The sequence below is a fragment of the Danio aesculapii genome, chromosome 6, assembly GCF_903798145.1.
Source record: "Danio aesculapii chromosome 6, fDanAes4.1, whole genome shotgun sequence".
NCBI classification, from domain to species: domain Eukaryota; kingdom Metazoa; phylum Chordata; class Actinopteri; order Cypriniformes; family Danionidae; genus Danio; species Danio aesculapii.
In genome coordinates, this window is record NC_079440.1 from 50,748,093 (window position 1) to 50,766,126 (window position 18,034).

At 36.2% G+C, this 18,034-nt stretch overlaps 1 protein-coding gene across 1 annotated transcript in view; it reads left to right on the forward strand.

Moving 5' to 3' along the window:
* Window positions 1-18,034, forward strand: part of mov10a (Mov10 RISC complex RNA helicase a) — a 31,170-nt gene that overhangs the window by 2,258 nt on the left and 10,878 nt on the right. The window contains exons 5-14 of the mRNA XM_056460461.1: window positions 2,252-2,507; window positions 3,698-3,838; window positions 3,992-4,154; window positions 4,890-5,041; window positions 8,143-8,313; window positions 11,538-11,685; window positions 11,760-11,921; window positions 16,506-16,609; window positions 16,718-16,815; window positions 16,901-16,999. Coding sequence (XP_056316436.1) covers window positions 2,252-2,507; window positions 3,698-3,838; window positions 3,992-4,154; window positions 4,890-5,041; window positions 8,143-8,313; window positions 11,538-11,685; window positions 11,760-11,921; window positions 16,506-16,609; window positions 16,718-16,815; window positions 16,901-16,999 — 1,494 coding nt within the window. The remainder of the gene's footprint in view (window positions 1-2,251; window positions 2,508-3,697; window positions 3,839-3,991; window positions 4,155-4,889; window positions 5,042-8,142; window positions 8,314-11,537; window positions 11,686-11,759; window positions 11,922-16,505; window positions 16,610-16,717; window positions 16,816-16,900; window positions 17,000-18,034) is intronic.

The window sequence follows — 18,034 nt, forward strand, 5'->3', positions numbered from 1 at the left end:
CCCCCTGTATATTTTTCCCCAATTTCTGTTTAATGGAGCAAAGATTTTTTTTCCAACACATTTCTAAACCAAGTTTATATATATAAACATAGTTTTAATAACTCAATTCTAATAACTGATTTATTTTATCTTTGCCAGGATGACAGTAAATAATATTTGACTAGATATTTTTTAAGATACTAGTATTCAGCTTAAAGTGACATTTAAAAGATTAACTAGGTTAATTAGACAAGTTTTACATTTGTGGCTTAAGGAAAATTTATGAAAAAACAATTGAAAATTAATAATAATTTGGGCAATAAATACTTTTACCGCTACCTGCAAATATTAGATTACTGAAAGGGAATATAGGGAAAGGGAATATAAAACAAGGGCCATTTCAGATTTGAATGTATTATTCATTCATTCATTCATTCATTCATTCATTTTCTTTTCGTCTTAGTCCCTTTATTTATCAGGGGTCGCACCAGTGGAATGAACCGCCAACTTATCCAGCATACCCTTCCAGCTGCAACCCATCACTGGGAACCAACCATACACTCTCATTCACACACATACACTATGGACAAATTTTAGCTTAATCAATTCACCTATAGCGCATGTCTTTGGACTGGTGGGGAGGAAACCCACGTCAACACGAGGAGAACTTGCAAACTCCATACAGAAATGCCAACTGACTTGAATGAATTAATAAAACTAATTATAGATTCTTATACAAAAGTAAATGTAAAATAATTTCTTCTTTCCACCAAGCCCTTAGGGAGAATGGAAAATATTCCACAAACTACATTAGGGAGAAATGGGAAAGAGAATTAGCGGAAGAAATTCCGAATGAAAAATGTCTTTCTGCCTGTAAGATACAATATATTACCTGTTTCAATTCAATTCAATTCACCTTTATTTGAATAGCGCTTATACAATGTAGATTGTGTCAAAGCAGCTTCACATAAAAGGTCATAGTAAATAGGAAGTGTTTGCAGAGTTGGAAAGAATTTGCATGAAAAAATCTCAAACGTTTCTTTCATTACTTCCAAAATTAAAAGCAAACAATTATCCACAGCTCAAACATGCTGAAGGATATGTGGCAAGGTTGATGCAGAATATCTGCATATTTTCTGGACTTGTGCAAACATATAACCTTTCTGGAATGAGGTTTTATCGGAAATGGAAAAGATCTCAGGATACCAAATATCAAAAGACTTGGTCACACTTTATTTTGATGGTTTGTTGAATTTAAGGTACGTTGCATCTACATGCCAACCAATTCTCATTAGATTATAAGTAGAGTTGAATTGAATTGAAATTAGGTTGAATTAGGGTTGGGGTTAGTGTAAATTGACATGCACTTGCAAAGTTAAATGTCTGTTCTAGGAGCAGTATCAACATATATTAAGTAGACAGTCTACTAATACTCAAATGGACCCTCAAAAGGTGGTGGTGAAGGAGTATGTTTACCTTGTAAATATATTAAGTATGGCAAGCAAGAAGAGTATTACCAGACACTGGTATAAGAATGACACCCCCTCTATTGATGATTGGATAGAAATTTAGATGGAAATAGGAAATATTAAAGAATTGACATTTGTTTTAGACTTAAAACATTGAAAGAAACGGATTGATTACTGCAATGTTAACAACTGTTGAATGCTATGAATCTGGAACAATGTAACCCCCCCCCCATGTGTCTTTTCATTCATTCATTCATTCATTCATATTCTGTTCGGTTTGATTATTAAAATAACGTAATATTATTTCATGTGCAGTACTGTAAAATTGTGTATATATATATATATATATATATATATATATATATATATATATATATATTTTTTTTTTTTTTTATACTTTATTTTTATTTCTCTTTTTTTAAAGGAAAAAACAAGGGAAAAATACAAATAATAGATTTAAAATGATATATTTTTTAATGTAAAATGTTCTGTTGTAAAAATTTGAAAAAAGTTTTCAATAAAAATAAAGTAATAAAAAAATATGCAAGTTGTAAACAATCGAAAAAATATTGCTTAAGGGGGCTTATAATATTAACCTTAAAATAGTTTTAAAAAATTATTCTAGTCAAAATAAAACAAGTAAGACTTTCTTAAGAAAAACAAAATATAGGAAATGTTGTGAAAAATTCCTTGCTCTGTTAAACATAATTTGAGAAATATTTGAAAAAGAAATTCACAGGAGGGCGAATCATTTTGACTTCAGGTAATCAAATAAAAACGGCAAATTATGTTTTTCCTGCTAGGTGAGGATTATGATGTTGAAGTGCATTACAACATCATCTATCCCGGGCACTTTCCAGCCACAATGTATTTCGAGTTCTGCCCAGAGGCAGATCCTCCAGGTACTGCTAAGCCTTTCTGTGTAGTGCGAGAACTGGAGGCGGTGGTTCGGACAGGACTAGCTGAAACACTGGGTCCGGAGAGCCCATATAACCCTAAACAGAACAGGCGACTCCATCCAAAAAGCAGGGTGGTGGAAGAAGGGGTACCACCTGAGAGGTTAGATCTGTCTGTCTGTGTATCTGTCTGCCAGCCTGTCTATCCATCTGTCTATTTTTCTAAGCTACCTGTCTGTAGATGGATTTGGTCATCTGTCTATCAGTCAATAATTCTGTCTTTTCATCCATCTCTGTCTGTGCGGGGCTCAAGACTAACTCTTTGCACTGGTGCGCCTCACTTTTGTTTCTTAGGTGCACTAGCACAAACGTTTTACAAATGTACTTTTTATTTAATTGCTATCATATACGCAAATGAATGACTAACAATCTGGTCAACAAAGTCCTTAATTTAAAGCACATTTCCACAAGTAAGCTAACTTACTACCGCCCTTCACTATCTCTGATTGGTTAAACCATGACATGGGCTTAATGAGTGTCTGTTGAACCACAGTTCCAGAGACTTTTTTTAAAAAGGTCTTTATTTTTTGCCCTTGAATGGCTGGTCGCACCAGTGTGACTTCAGATTTTTTTAGTTGCACCATTAAGAAATTAGGTTGCAGATAAGCCACTCGGGAGCCTGCTGTCTGTTAATGGTCTTTCATCTGTCTGTCAACCAGTCCTTTTATGTCTACCTTTCATTTTCTATTTGTTTGTCTTTTTATCTATCTATCTATCTATCTATCTATCTATCTATCTATCTATCTATCTATCTATCTATCTATCTATCTATCTATCTGTCTGTCTGTCTGTCTGTCTGTCTGTCTGTCTGTCTGTCTGTCTGTCTGTCTGTCTGTCTGTCTGTCTGTCTGTCTGTCTATCTATCTCTCTTTCTCTCTCTCTTTCTCTCTCTATCTGTCTAAACTGTTTCTATCTATTTGTCTGTCTGTCTGTATCTATCTATCTATCTATCTATCTATCTATCTATCTATCTATCTATCTATCTATCTATCTATCTATCTATCTATCTATCTATCTATCTATCTATCTATCTATCTATCTATCTATCTATCTATCTATCTATCTATCTATCTATCTATCTATCTATCGTTATTTAAGTTCCATCCATCCATCCATCCATCTATCCATCCATCCATCTAGTGTTATATCAGTTCCATCCATCCATCCATCTAGAATGGATAGATTTCCTAGTTTGTCCATCCATCCCTCTACAATGGATAGATATCTATTATTATATTCAGTTTTTTTTTAAGTATTGTTTAACCTCTCCTCTTCTCATTATATTTTTCACAGCTCCATCACACATGTACTGAAGATTATGATGAAAATGAATCAATATAAGTACCCAGCCTACCTAAAGGAGTTGGCCAAATACAAGCTGGAGGACTCTGAGCGCCTGCCAGCCTCACTAAGACAGCATCTTCCCAGAGTGAGGCAAGCATGAACTCTTTTTTTTTTTTTTTTTTTTTTTTTTTTTTTCTTCTTTGAAGAAGTTGGGTTGAAAATGTTCTGCTGTTTGATGATGGTTATGCAGCTCTCTCTCTGTCAGTAAGTGTGTATTGGTCAGTGACATCTGTTTGTTATAAGGCGACTGCTGGACTCTCAGCTGTGCATGAAGAACTACTCTGAACGCTTTCACCTCCTTCTACACCTGGAAGAGATTCAGATGGAGGTGGACATCAAGAAGTACGACCTCTATGGCAAGACCATGACCCTCGACAAAACGAACAAAAAGCTGCTCATTCTCAAAGTGAGTGAAAAAGCTAAATTATATAGCACTAGTTTTGTTCTTCTTTAGGCCAGACTTTACTGTGATATCAACAGTTACTTTAAAAAAAAGTAATTAATTACTTCATTTAACATGTATTTAAATAACTTTTCTAATTATTTTGTCTGAAAAGTACTTAAGTAATTTAATATTATGACTTAACACTACATCCATTCACATTTGACAATAGATTATTAAAATGCATAGAAATGAACACAGAACAGGTCCTATTCATTATGTAAAACTCTATGTATTAGCAAATTTCTTAATCAATTGTTTCTTAAGCATGTATAATTATATACACATACATGCACACACAATTACTCTGCTTCTCTGATTGTATAAATTATATTTTTATGAAATAATGTCTTACTCCGTCTGTAGTTTCTTAAGCTTGTTGTCATTCTGCAAAAGTATATTTGTGTAATAAAATATACAGTTACTCTGCTTGCCTGTATTGATTTATACAAAACTTATCTTCATTTACAGTATTTAAGGCAAATACAATATAAGTAACTTATTAAATTGGCTAAACATTAAAAGTAATCCCCTACTTTGCTTATTTTCTATAGCAGAAAAGTAATTTAATTACACTAACTAGCTACTTTGTTACTAATTACACCCAATGCTTGATATTGCATTGTGAGTCACAATGCAGAAGTGTTTCTTAAGTGTAGTCTTACAAGTACTTTACCTCCATCTTTGTCTTAAACTCAGGTACCAGGGGTGGCAGAGAACAGACCATCCGTACTACGAGGAGATAAACTTAACGTCTGTCTATCAGACGACAGGAACCAGCCCGTCACTGTCTATGAAGGCTATGTCCATCGTGTAGAACTTGACAAAGTTAAACTTGGCTTCTCCAGAAAGTAAGAAACATGCAATATTTCACACATTGTTAAAGAGATAGTTCACCCATAAATGGAAATTCTGTCATTTACTCACCCTTTACTCATTTTAAACCTTTATGAGTTTCTTTCCAAGCACAATCTGCTTGCATCACAGTGAAATGGGGGGAATTTTGTTGTGTGTATTAGCACACTTAGAGAGCACTGACGACCCTTGTCCCAAAACGATGACACTGTAACAGGTAAATTTCTTGCAAGATGGAAGAGTCATAACGTTTTCATGCATAAAAATGAAGTCATCTAATTCATAATAGTGTGGTGATTGGATCAAACCAGCTCTTTCACATGAATGAGTGCACAGAAATGCTGAAAAGCAGATAACGTCACGGTGTACTGGTGGCTGTTCACCACACAGAAATTGAGCATTTACCTAATGCAGTGTTTCCCAACCCTGTTCCTGAAGGCACACCAACAGTACACATTTTCAACCTCTCCCTAATCAAACACACCTGAATCAACTTATCATAACATCAGAAGAGACCCCAACACCTGAAGTTAATGGGTCAGAAAAGGGAGACATCCAAAATATGTACTGTAGGTGTGCCTCCAGGAACAGGGTTGGGAAACACTGACCTAATGGGCACTCCTGCCAGCTAAGAACAGGAAACTGAGGCTACAATTACCACAGGCTCACCAACATTGGACAATAGAAAATTGGAAAAACTGGTCTGATGAGTCTAGATTTCTGGATTCGGATGGTAGGATCAGAATTTGGCATCAACAACATGAAAGCATGAATCCATCCTCCCTTGTATCAATGGTTCAGGCTGGTGGTAATGGTGTGGGGTATATTTACTTGGCACACTTTGGGCCCATTAGTACTAATTGAGCATCGTGTCAACTCCACAGCCTACCTGAGTATTGTTGCTGACCATGTTCATCCTTTTATGACTGAGCTATTCAATTAGTTTGTCATGGGGGCCAGTTCATGAAAAGCAATCCAAACGAGGGGCTGGAGAGATATGACTTGCAATTTAAGTGATGACTCAACAGCATATAAGAGCCCATATGCTGTATTTGTGCTCATAAAGACACCCACGTTGACTTTTTCTACGTTAATATGTTGCATTTTGAAACTACATAATGTCACTGCATTGTACAATGTTGCTTTTTTTTTACAACCATATCCAAATGTTGTATTTCGAGGCACAAAATCAGTGTATTGCTTAAGTAGGCTTCGTCTACATTCAAACACATTCATATGTTGTTTTAAACTGCGTAACAATTAGGGATGCAATGATTATAGTTTTTGGTTGTACGATTATAGTCTGAAGAATAATCATGGTTTTACAGTTATCATGATTATTATACATTTATTAAATTTAAAACACTACTAGTTTAGAAAATAACAAGAAAACTGCTTATATTTTAAAGTGTTGTTTATTGCTGCTCAGTAACCAAACACAGCACAATATTAATAAAAAACAAACAATAGTCCATTTCTCTCTTTGGAATTAAAATAAATGAAAAAAGTTTTTGATTTAAACATGAGGGATAATAAATAAAAAATTGTATTTGTCTAATGTTAATTTAAGCTACTGTATATATAAGCTAAGAATTTAAATGAACTGTTGTTATTATCTACATAATCATTTTAATAATTTGTAATAATTTGTCTAACGTGTCTTTTGTTTACATTGCACTAAAAGCTACGCACAACTATCGACACTACAGCGTGAGATAATTTCTACTGTGTGCACCTGCAGGGTGTGAGTGCGTCGGTCCGCTTGCGAGCTATGCGCGCACTGTTTCCAATATGCACACGTCTCCATTGGAAATAATGTACTTGTGTGCGAAAAAGACACATTATGTCAACGGCTTGCTGCTATAGTTAATCCAATGTGCGTGCGTATTGGCATAACTTATTATCATAACTTATCATAGCTTATTTGCAGTAGCTTTTTTCTCATGAAACAGAAATGCGGCATTGAGAAGCCTTTATTGAATAAAAGCAGGGTTAACAGTGAAATCGGCAAATCATTGCATCCCTATTAACGATATCAATGCATTGTACAAAAGGCCTTTACTACAAACATATCCAAATGTTTTCGGCTGCTCGCGCAACTCGCTTAATGTCAGGTGACTCACTCTCTGCACAGCCTTTAACTGCAGCTTGTGCTGTATTGAGCAGATGCACGTCACTTCATAACTATAGCAGCCGTTTTTCAACTGAACTTAATTTATTTTTGATGTCTTGGTCACAATATTTGGAGGGCAGGAATAAATTGCCTCGGGGGCCGTATTCGGCCTGCGGGCCACCAATTGAATAGCCCTGCTTTATGACCACAGTGTACCCGTCTTCTAAGGGCTACTTCCAGCAGGATAATGTACCATGTCATAAAGCGCAAATAATCTCAGACTGATTTCTTGAACATGACAATGAGTTCACTGTACTCAAATGGCCTCCACAGTCACCAGTTTCAATCCAATAGAGCACCTTTGGGATGTGGTGGAACAGGAGATTCGCATCATGGATGTGCAGCCGACAAATCTGCAGCAACTGTGTGATGCTATCATGTCAATATGGAGCAAAATCTCTGAGGAATATTTCCAGTACCTTGTTAAATCTATGCCACGAAGGATTAAAGCAGTTTTGAAGGCAAAAGAGGGTCCAACCCAGTACTAGTATGGTGTAACTAATAAAGTGGCCAATGAGTTTATATAAATATGTATATGTATGTGTACATATATATGTGTATATATGTGTGTATATATCTGTCAACATCTCAAAAAATGTGTTTTAGGGTTTCATGACCTTTTAAACACTAAGAAAAGGTATTACGAAGGAACAAAGAAAACCGGTGACCATTGACTTGCATGGTATTTTATTTTTCCTACTATTGGAGTCAGTGGTTACAGGTTTTCAACTTTCTACAAAATCTCTTATTTTGTGTTCAACGGAAATAAAGAAACTACTTGTGGGTGAGTAAATTAGAGTTTTTGGGTGAACTAGCCCTTAAGCATGATGCATAGCATAACCAAATCATTAGTAACATCTACAGAACCCTTGAAATCCTCTCTGAGCTGTAAAAAGAGAATGCTTTTTGTTTCTGTGCTTGTAGGCTTCTCCAGAAGTTTGTGAACAACATGAAGTTTGATGTGGAGTTCAATATCAATCGCTTTCCATTGAGGCTTCAGCACAGAGCGGTGGAACTTGCTGTCCAGCACGCACTGGGAAATGTGCTGTTCCCCACAGATAAGGACACTGGACAACCTGAACTACCACACCTCAGGTCTGCACACACACGCATATGTTTATGGGCAGCTACAATATGTCCACACATGTTTCAGGAGTTTCTTCTTGATGATGTCAAGAAGCAGGAATGCAAAGATACTGTAACTCGAGCTTTATCTATGGTCATGTTACATAAAAGTCACTACATGAAAGCATCTACTAATTGAGTAAATGTTCATCGTTTGCTGCTCTGTACACAGTTTATTAATTTAGAAGTAATTTATTTAGTGGATCTGAACTAAACACTAGTTGTTTCTAGTGATGTAAATTAATACATGATAGAAGTGTTTCTACTGTATGTGATCAAAAAATAACCAACTGTATGAAAAGGAGGTATGAAACCTCATTCGTGTTGCCAGATCTTGCTAGTGAAAAAAAAACATAGATCAAGAACTAGCCAGGATATAAACCAAATATTTTAGTTATAATATTATCAAGTAGCACTATCCATTCTGCCAATTCTAATACCTCCATAAATTTGATTGATAATTAAATCAAGAAGCAGTTTCTAGACTAGAAATAATCTGCATATGGGGTGAGTAAAACTGTTCTTATTTCAAAATGAAAAGTTTATTTTGCTGTCCCCATTGGCAGATTATTTTGCTTGTTTTAAGGAAAAACTAAATTATTTTTAACTTATTATTTCTGAAAACGAGACAATATTTTTTGCTTGTCTAGAAAATGCTTCTTGATTTAAAGGGCCATGAAAGCCCCCTCTTTCGGTTCAAGTCTACCTCAGAATTTTTTCCAAAAATGCTCTGAGATGAGCGTGGAGCTCTGTGAGCAGAGAGAGAGTGAGCGTGGCCAGCATAACAGGGGAGAAAGAGGGGAGCGAACAACTATTGTCAGTTGGCTCACAAAATGAGACACAAACCGTGAGGAGACCTATGATTTCATAGTTTACAAAGTTATAAGTGGGCATAGATAAATTTTTTTACCTAGATTAATCTCACTGTAATCTCTGAATTAATCTAGATTAAAATGGCTCATTTGAATTCTCCCGAAGGCATTCAGAATATGTGTGCTACCCAAATAATGACTAAACTGAGAACGGGTTTTTCAAGCCACGTGGCGTATTAGACCAGGGGCTCATCTTCGGGTTCCAAAATGCATCACAAACTGCCTAAGAAACTGTTCTGCTATGATAATTGATGATGAAAATAAATGACGTTCAATAAGATGTACTTGTGTTTACAAACTGTTTATTCAGTTAAACATGCATTTTGAACTGTAGGCCTACATAAGCTACATAAACAGCAATTTCTGATTACCGTAATCTGACTAAAGTCATAACTGAACTAAACAGAAATGGAATTAAGACGTGGAGTGCATATGTAAGTGGCATTATTGAAATAAACACCACAATCAAACTATTACCGTCATGTAGGACTTCAAGCCATATTTTCCGACAAGATCCAAACATGCGGCTATCAGTAAAGGACCACACACACACACACACACACCATGAAATGTGGAAGTTTTTTTTCCTTTTCATTCGGCGTGCGTTATTAAATTTCCTAAAACTCCTCCACTAGTCCTTACTCCTTATTTGCATCTAGTACCCCAGTTTGTCATGGGGGCATGAATGAAATGTTCATGAGTGAATGTGAAACTACCGACCTGCAGTTAAAGTCACCCAAAATTACAGGAAATTCTTACATGAAAGCACTTCACGTAAACACCTTAACTATATTATTGTCTATTAAGGCAATAACTGGATTACTGATGTCCATGTAAGCGTACCCTAGTCAGTAGTGTCTTCGAAGTAAGTGAAAGATCCAGATGGGCATCCTGCTAATTTGATTCAGAAGGGCACTTTTTTTGTCAGACGGCTCACCGGTCAGATATACATCCATGCTAAAATACTAAGGTGAAAGTCATCAAAGCTTGCGTAGAATAGACCCAGCTCCCAACCCAACTTTGAGAATAGATTAACAGCGATATATATATATATATATATATATATATATATATATATATATATATATATATATATATATATATATATATATATATATATATATATATATATATATATATATATATATATATTTATATATATATATTTTTTTAAATCGCGCAATAAGAGTCTCACGGCAACGCGGCACGTTAACACAGATAACGGCCCACTACTAGTTAAAATGCAAAGAAATAAACAGTAAGTAAATTAATGCCCTACTACATTTGTTATTCATAATTTCATATACACATAACCACAATTTTGTTATATCATTATAAAGATAATAGTGTTTATATAAACACTATAAATGAGGAGGACTTCTTTCCTCTTTAATCCTCGGGTCTGAATGCAGACATAGTGGTGCAGGAGGTCTCTTGCTATCGGAAGATGAAATTAGCTGACAAAAGCTCAAAATTATCCAGTTTTCTCCACACAATTAAAGCTGTCAGGTGCTAATGTTGTCTTAATTGATGCTCAACACACACAAATCTGTTAAAATTTCAAACAAAGTGCTAGAGGGTTTCTTGAACATTTAAGAATTCTCTAGATATTTGGACTAGAAACAAGACAGAAGCGCTAAGTAAGAGAAGTAAGTTTTTACAATGTGATCCAAGCACAAAGATGCTTAAAATAACTGGACATGGCAACACTTCTAGAACGTGTTTGTTCAAATGGCAGGATGCAAGGTATTGGTGCTGATTATAAAATTAGTCTAAAAATATAGCATTGCAGGAGAAAGTTGAGTTCAGTGTAGGATAGCAAAGTTCCTTTAGGGCAAGTGCTTTCACTTAGTGGCCATCTTTAAAATGCCTCTCGGGTATTCTATTTGAATGGGGAAACATCAAATTCTCCAAAACTGCTAGCCAAGCTCATGATTAAAATTCATATTAGGAATCACAAATAAAATTAAACAACAACTGTCTATTTAGTTTCATTTCTAAACGTTCGAATCACACAGAATCTACAGAAACTCACGTCTGGTCTGAGCCCCTCCCCTGGAGAATCTCTGTCTGAAGCAATCACTGATTGGCTCCTGTACTAGAAGGCGGGGCTTCGTTTGCCACATTGACCATTACACTGTTCCCCCATTCAAAACTATACGAGGGACACCTGTGTATTCTGCAGTCTTTGACGATAGTCACTCTGAAAAACATGTGTTGTACATAGTGTGTACATAGCCTGTGTAAAATGATGAAAAATTGTGTATTTTTGGTCCACAGTCTGTGATTTTTATCAAAAGTGTACTTTATTTTGTCCTCCAGTATGTTCAATAAAGATTTAGAGAACAACCCTGAGCAGAAGGCGGCAGTGCAGCACATCCTGTCGGGCTCGTCCAGACCAGCACCTTACCTGATCTTTGGACCTCCTGGCACTGGCAAAACTGTCACAGTGGTTGAAGCCATGAAGCAGGTATATGGATTCAAGAGCACTGCTTTATTACAGCCTTAAACTGCCATGTTATACAAGACTTTTGTGTGCATCAGGTCGATAAATCGAAGGCCCAGGGCCATATCTTGGCCTGTGCTCCCTCAAACAGTGCCTGTGACCTGCTTTGTGAGAGGTTATTAGGACACGTGGACGCCCATCGCATCTACCGCCTCTGTGCCCCTAGTAGAGACCCACGCACTGTACCCCAGAAACTGCTGGTAAGACATACACATGCATACCTTTCTGCTCATATTTTTTTAAGTATGCATGTTCTGAATGCACTAGGTAAAATACTGTATCCAACATTATAATGGACTCGATTCTATGTTATGCTTTAGCATTAAAGTCAGCATTAAACGGAAGGTGCGACCGTTTTTTTTTTCCATGTTGTGATGCAGTTTCTAGAGAAACAGATTGTTAAATGAGCAAACAGTGGGTGTGGCTTGTTTTTTTCTGCTGCGAGCTGATTGGATGTAGGAAAGTAGGCATTTCATTCAGAAAGATAAAGAAAAGGGTTTTGGGACAGTTATTACAACCTAACAGACTTCTCCTCCTCCTCCTCACCATTTCTGTTTGTTGTCAAAACTGACAGTTGGAGGGGCGTGGTTAAGTGTGTTAGTCACGCCCAATTCCTAAAACATACGTAATCTGACAATTTAACTGAAAACAAACAGGAAGTGCTTATTCAGATTTCAATTTTAGATTAGAAAGCCAAACAATTCATTTTTTTCCTAATGACATGCACAGATGAATTATTCACCACAAAACTAGCAATGTGAGCAAATTAAAGCATTATTGTTCGTTTATTTCATGTGTACTTATAATAAATTACTGATGTTATTTGGTTTCAATTGTATCATTTGAAAATTGACATCGAGATTATGCGCATACACATAGTCATTTTGCAGGATGTGTGAGGTCAAGTAAGAATCATAGTGACCAGGGATTATAGTTCGAAATGTATGTGATTCGTGGATTAATGGCAAAGTTAAACCGTAAAAGAGTGAAAGTGTATAATTTGCATGTTTTAAAGGCCCGTAATGAGTTTAAAACAAGAATGTTTCTAGCTTTAATAAAATTATAGACTATGTCTCATTTCAGAGGCTGCATCCTCTGAAGGATGCAGACTTCAAAGGTCGAAGATCACACAAGCCGAATTGAACATTTTGAAATAAGACAATCTCGCCTACAGAGGACGGATCTCATCACTAGGCCCACACGGAATCTATTTTTAGCCCATCATTGAATCTATTTATTTACTTGTATAAATGTATGTAAATTTATGTTTATTCAGTTTTTAAATTAATTTTTTAACTTATATTATTGTGGTATAATAATAGTAATAGCTGGCAGCTAGCTCTCTGCAGCTCTCACATGGTCGCCTACTGAAGCTCAGCAGGGCTGCGCCCGGTCAGTACCTGGATGGGAGACCACATGTGAAAGCTAGGTTGCTGCTGGAAGTGATGTTAATGAGACCAACAGGGGGCGCTCAACCTGCGATCTGTGTGCATCCTAACACCCTAGTATAGTGACAGGGACTCTATACTGCTCAGTGAGCTCCATCTTTCGGATGAGATGGTAAACCGAGGTCCTGACTCTCTGTGGTCTTTAAAAATCACAGGATGTACTTCGAAAAGAATAGGGGTTTAATCCTGGCCAAATTTTGCCCACTGGCCCCTGTCTATTATGGCCTTCTAACCATCCCCATATCATAATTGGCTTCATCACACGGTCTCCTCACCAACCAGCTGGTGTGTGGTGTGCAGTCTGGCGCAATATGGCTGCTGTCGCGTCATCCAGGTGGATGCTGCACATTGATGGTGGACAAGGAGATTCCCCCCAATGTGTAAAGAGCTTTGAGTGTCCAGAAAAGCACGTTATAAATGTAAGAATTTATTATTATTATTAATATTAAAATGTTCATATGATTTATTTACAGTACAGTTTGTAATATTTTCTGTCTTTTAGTATATATTATATGAGAGATTAGCTTTGTTTACCAAATAAGTTGAACTAATTGGATTTGCATTGTAAACATCAAATAAAAGTTTAAAAAATTTAATTTTTTTTAATTTCATATATTAAGTTTTTAGTTATGATACTCCTAAAATCATTCCACAAAAATCTGCAGATTTTTTACAAAAACCTCTGCAGAAATAGCAAAAAATGTGTAGATTCTATCTGGCCCTACTCATCACCTAGCAACCTAAACAGCTGCCATTAATAAGCGATAATAAAATTTGTAATGTCTTTTTTCAAAGTGATTTTAAAACTTATTTTGAGTGATCTGAAGGCAAAACAATGTTTACAAAAGCTGGAAATATATTTCCTTTGATTCATACATGTACACATAAAAATCTAAACACATTTTTCAATAATATGAATCGCTTTTTAGGAAGACATGTCAAGCTCTTTTTGTTTTTTTAACATGTGTTTAGATATCCAAGTAGAATGAAGCCTACAGTAATTCATACATTTAATTAGGAGTTTTCTTTTAAAACCGCCCTGCTGTTATTAGCGCGCAATGAATCTTGGGATGTTCGAAGCCACAAAGGATCCACCTTGTGGCCTTCATTACCTGGGAAACGAAGGACGCATTTGGAGGCTGCATTTGAAGGAGCTTTCAGGGTATCTTTCGTCCATTCCATATCCATTTTCAAACAAAAAAAAAAGGAAAACTAAGGACATTTTACAGACATTTTTCTTTTGCTCACAAAAAAACTAAAAAGAAACGAGATTTTGGCTCGACTTTAGTTTTTTTGGTTTAGCGTAGGAAAATGGATTAACAACTTTAAAATTCATTATACACATGTAGGCTGTGCTGAAACCCCCCTTTTTTCCTTTGATTGGCCAGCCAAATCTGAGCTAGTGATGTCACCCTCAAAATAATAGTCCTCTGCGGATAAGCACCCAGGCTTTTAAATATTGTTATGTTATTGTAATGTTATTGTAATTATTGTGTTATTGTTATGTAAGTTTACATATTCTATCATTTGATCAGGCTTACATTCATTGCGTATGAATAAATTGCATAAAAATGTAAATTTGCAGTATTATTAGACATCTGTCATTAAAAGAAGGTCAAAGTTCGTTGCCAAACTTGCTGCTGTGCACCCGATGCTGAGCAAAGATTATTTCCGAGCAGAACCTGGTTTGCATGATTGTTTCCGAGCAAGGTCTATATAATAATAAAAATAATATAAAGGGACTAAGCCTTTATTAATAGTAATTAAAAATAATAATAATAATGATAATAATAATAATAATATGCCTGTAGTTTGCAGCCAAACTTCTTGCTGCTGTGCACCTGATGCTGAGCTAAGAGAACCAGAGCAGCACCTGGTTTTCATGATTGTTTTAGAGCTACTGTAGGCCTTAATAATAATAATAGGCTAATAATAATAACAATAATAATAACTAATATTGTTTAATAGTGTTTTTTTTTATTGTTTTTTTTTTTTTTAATAGTTGTTAGCAGCACCAAAATAAGAACACATTGGGCCCTGGGGCTATAACAGAGGTTACCATTTGATTTGATTTTATTTCCTCCTATTTTAATTAATTATATTAATATATATATATATATATATATATATATATATATATATATATATATATATATATATATATATATATATATATATATATATATATGGCGACGCAGTGGCGCAGTAGGTAGTTCATAGTAGGAGGTTCGAGCCTCGGCTGGGTCAGTTGGCATTTCTGTGTGGAGTTTGCATGTTCTCCCTGCGTTCGCTTTGGTTTCCTCCGGGTGCTCCGGTTTCCCCTACAGTCCAAAGACATGTGGTACAGGTGAATTGGGAAGGCTAAATTGTCCGTAGTGTATGAGTGTATGTGGATGTTTCCCAGAGATGGGTTGTGGCTGGAAGGGCATCCGCTGCGTAAAAAACAAATGCTGGAAAGTTGGCGGTTCATTCCGCTTTGGCGACCCCAGATTAATAGAGGGACTAAGCCGACAAGAAAATGAATGAATGAATATATATATATATATATATATATATATATATATATATATATATATATATATATATATATATATATATATATATATATATATATATATATATATGACTATTATTTTGAGGATGACATCACAAGCTCAGAATTGGTTGGCAAATCAGAGAAAAAATGGCATTTCAGCACCGCCTACATGTGCATAATGAATTTTAAAGTCGTTTATCCATTCTCCTACGCTAAACCAAAAAATGAAAATCGAGCCAAAATCTCTTTTTTCCGCACGTTTTCCTAGTTTTCCCTTTTTTTGTTTGAAAATGGATATGGAATAAACGGAATATACCATGATTATGCTTCTGTATTTGGAGTAGCGGTCCTTCTGTGTTGACATCAGCTTTATGTTTTAGCCACAATATTCTTAGCCACGCCCCTCTTACCGTTAGTTTGCCACAAGGGAATGATGCACAAAAAGAAAGCCCCGGCCCCCACTCAACATTCCATTTCAGTTGGAAGTACATCAACACGCCAAAATAATAAAAGTCTCAGCAACTTCCAGTTCATGCAGACTTTAATTTGTATCTTTGTTCTATTGTATTTATTCATGTTCATAATGTGTTGTTTATATTTTCTACAGATGCACTCCATCACGAAATCACTCCAATCTATCTTAAATAATGAATTCTTTCCAAATAGAGCTATTCAAGTCTATTACAGTATACTGCGATCTCAGTTTCCTCCGACACTGTTCAGCCTTTCAATATAACACATGTATTAATATTCGCTACTGCAAAATATATGATGTATTCCCAAATATCTTTCCCCCATAGAAACATAGTAACTGGAATGAGGCTCAGGACAGCTTCCTGCTCCCATCTAGAGAAGACTTAATGGGGTACAGCATCATTGTGGTCACCCTGGTCACCGCTGGAAGGTAATCTGCGTCTATGCACAATAATATTCCTGTTACAAATTGCTCTGTGCTATCTAGGATGTTGTGCCATGGTGTCCAGAAATGAACATTTATATGTGTGCCTCTCAGGCTGGTGTCAGGGGGTGTTGCGAAGGGTCACTTCACACACATTTTCATAGATGAAGCCGGACAAGCCGTGGAGCCCGAGTGTATCATTGGGATTGCGGGTAAATTAGGAATGCATGGGAGAGGATGATGGGAATGGGAACTATTCGAACAGATTGTTTATTTCTGCATTGCTCTGTGCCCAAGGTTTGCTGGATCCTCTGAAGGGCCAGCTGGTTTTGGCCGGAGACCCACAGCAGCTGGGCCCTGTTCTAAGATCTCCACTGGCACAGCTACACGGACTGGGTACTTGAAGATGTTTTTTATGGCTTATACTATTATTTTGTAATAATATATTAGTTATAATAATATTTTCGTTGATTAGTTTCTTCTTATTCCCAGTACTGGGTTGCAGTTGGAAAGGGCATCCGCTGCGTAAAACAAATGCCGGAATAGTTGGGGGTTCATTCCGCTGAGGCAACCCCTGATAAATAAGGGACTAAGCCAAAGGAAACTTAATAAAGTTTCTTCTTAAAGTCAAGATAAATCAAGTCACCTTTGTTTATGTAGTGCTTTATAGAACAATACAGCTTCACGGTGAAGTCTAATCAATGGTTAGCAACTGTTAGCAATGTTAGCAAACACCCCGATCCTGTCTACACTGTTGAGAGTATTGCAAATGGTTTTGAATAATCCTTTTTTTGGAAAATTACCAACATTGTTCTCTCTTGAATCTATTCTGAGATTAGTATTTAACTGCAGATGGTGTTCTAGGATAGTTTTCAGCACCAGATGGCGCTCTTGGCTAGTTTTTAACAGCAGATGGCTCACTAGCTTTGTTTTTAACAGCAGATGGTGCTCTAGGCTAATTTTTAAGAGCAGATGGCGCGCTAGGCAAGTTTTTAGAAGCAAATGGCACACAAGGCTAGTTTTTAATAGCAGATGGCGCACATGGCTAGTTTTTAACAGCAGATGGCGTGCTAGGTTAGTTTTTAACTGCATATGGCACTCTAGGCTAGTTTTTAACAGCAGATGGCGTTCTAGGCTAGTTTTTAACTGCATATGGCACTCTAGACTAGTTTTTAACAGCAGATGGCACTCTAGGCTAGTTTTAACAGCAAATGGCGTTCTAGGCTAGTTTTTAACAGTAGATGGCGTTCTAGGCTACTTTTTAACTGCATATAGCACTCTAGGCTAGTTTTTAACAGCAGATGGCATTCTAGGCTACTTTTTAACTGCATATAGCGCTCTAGGCTAGTTTTTAACAGCAGATGGTGCTTTAAGTTAGTTATAAACAGCAGATAACACTCTAGGCTAGCTAATTGTTAACAGCAGATGGCA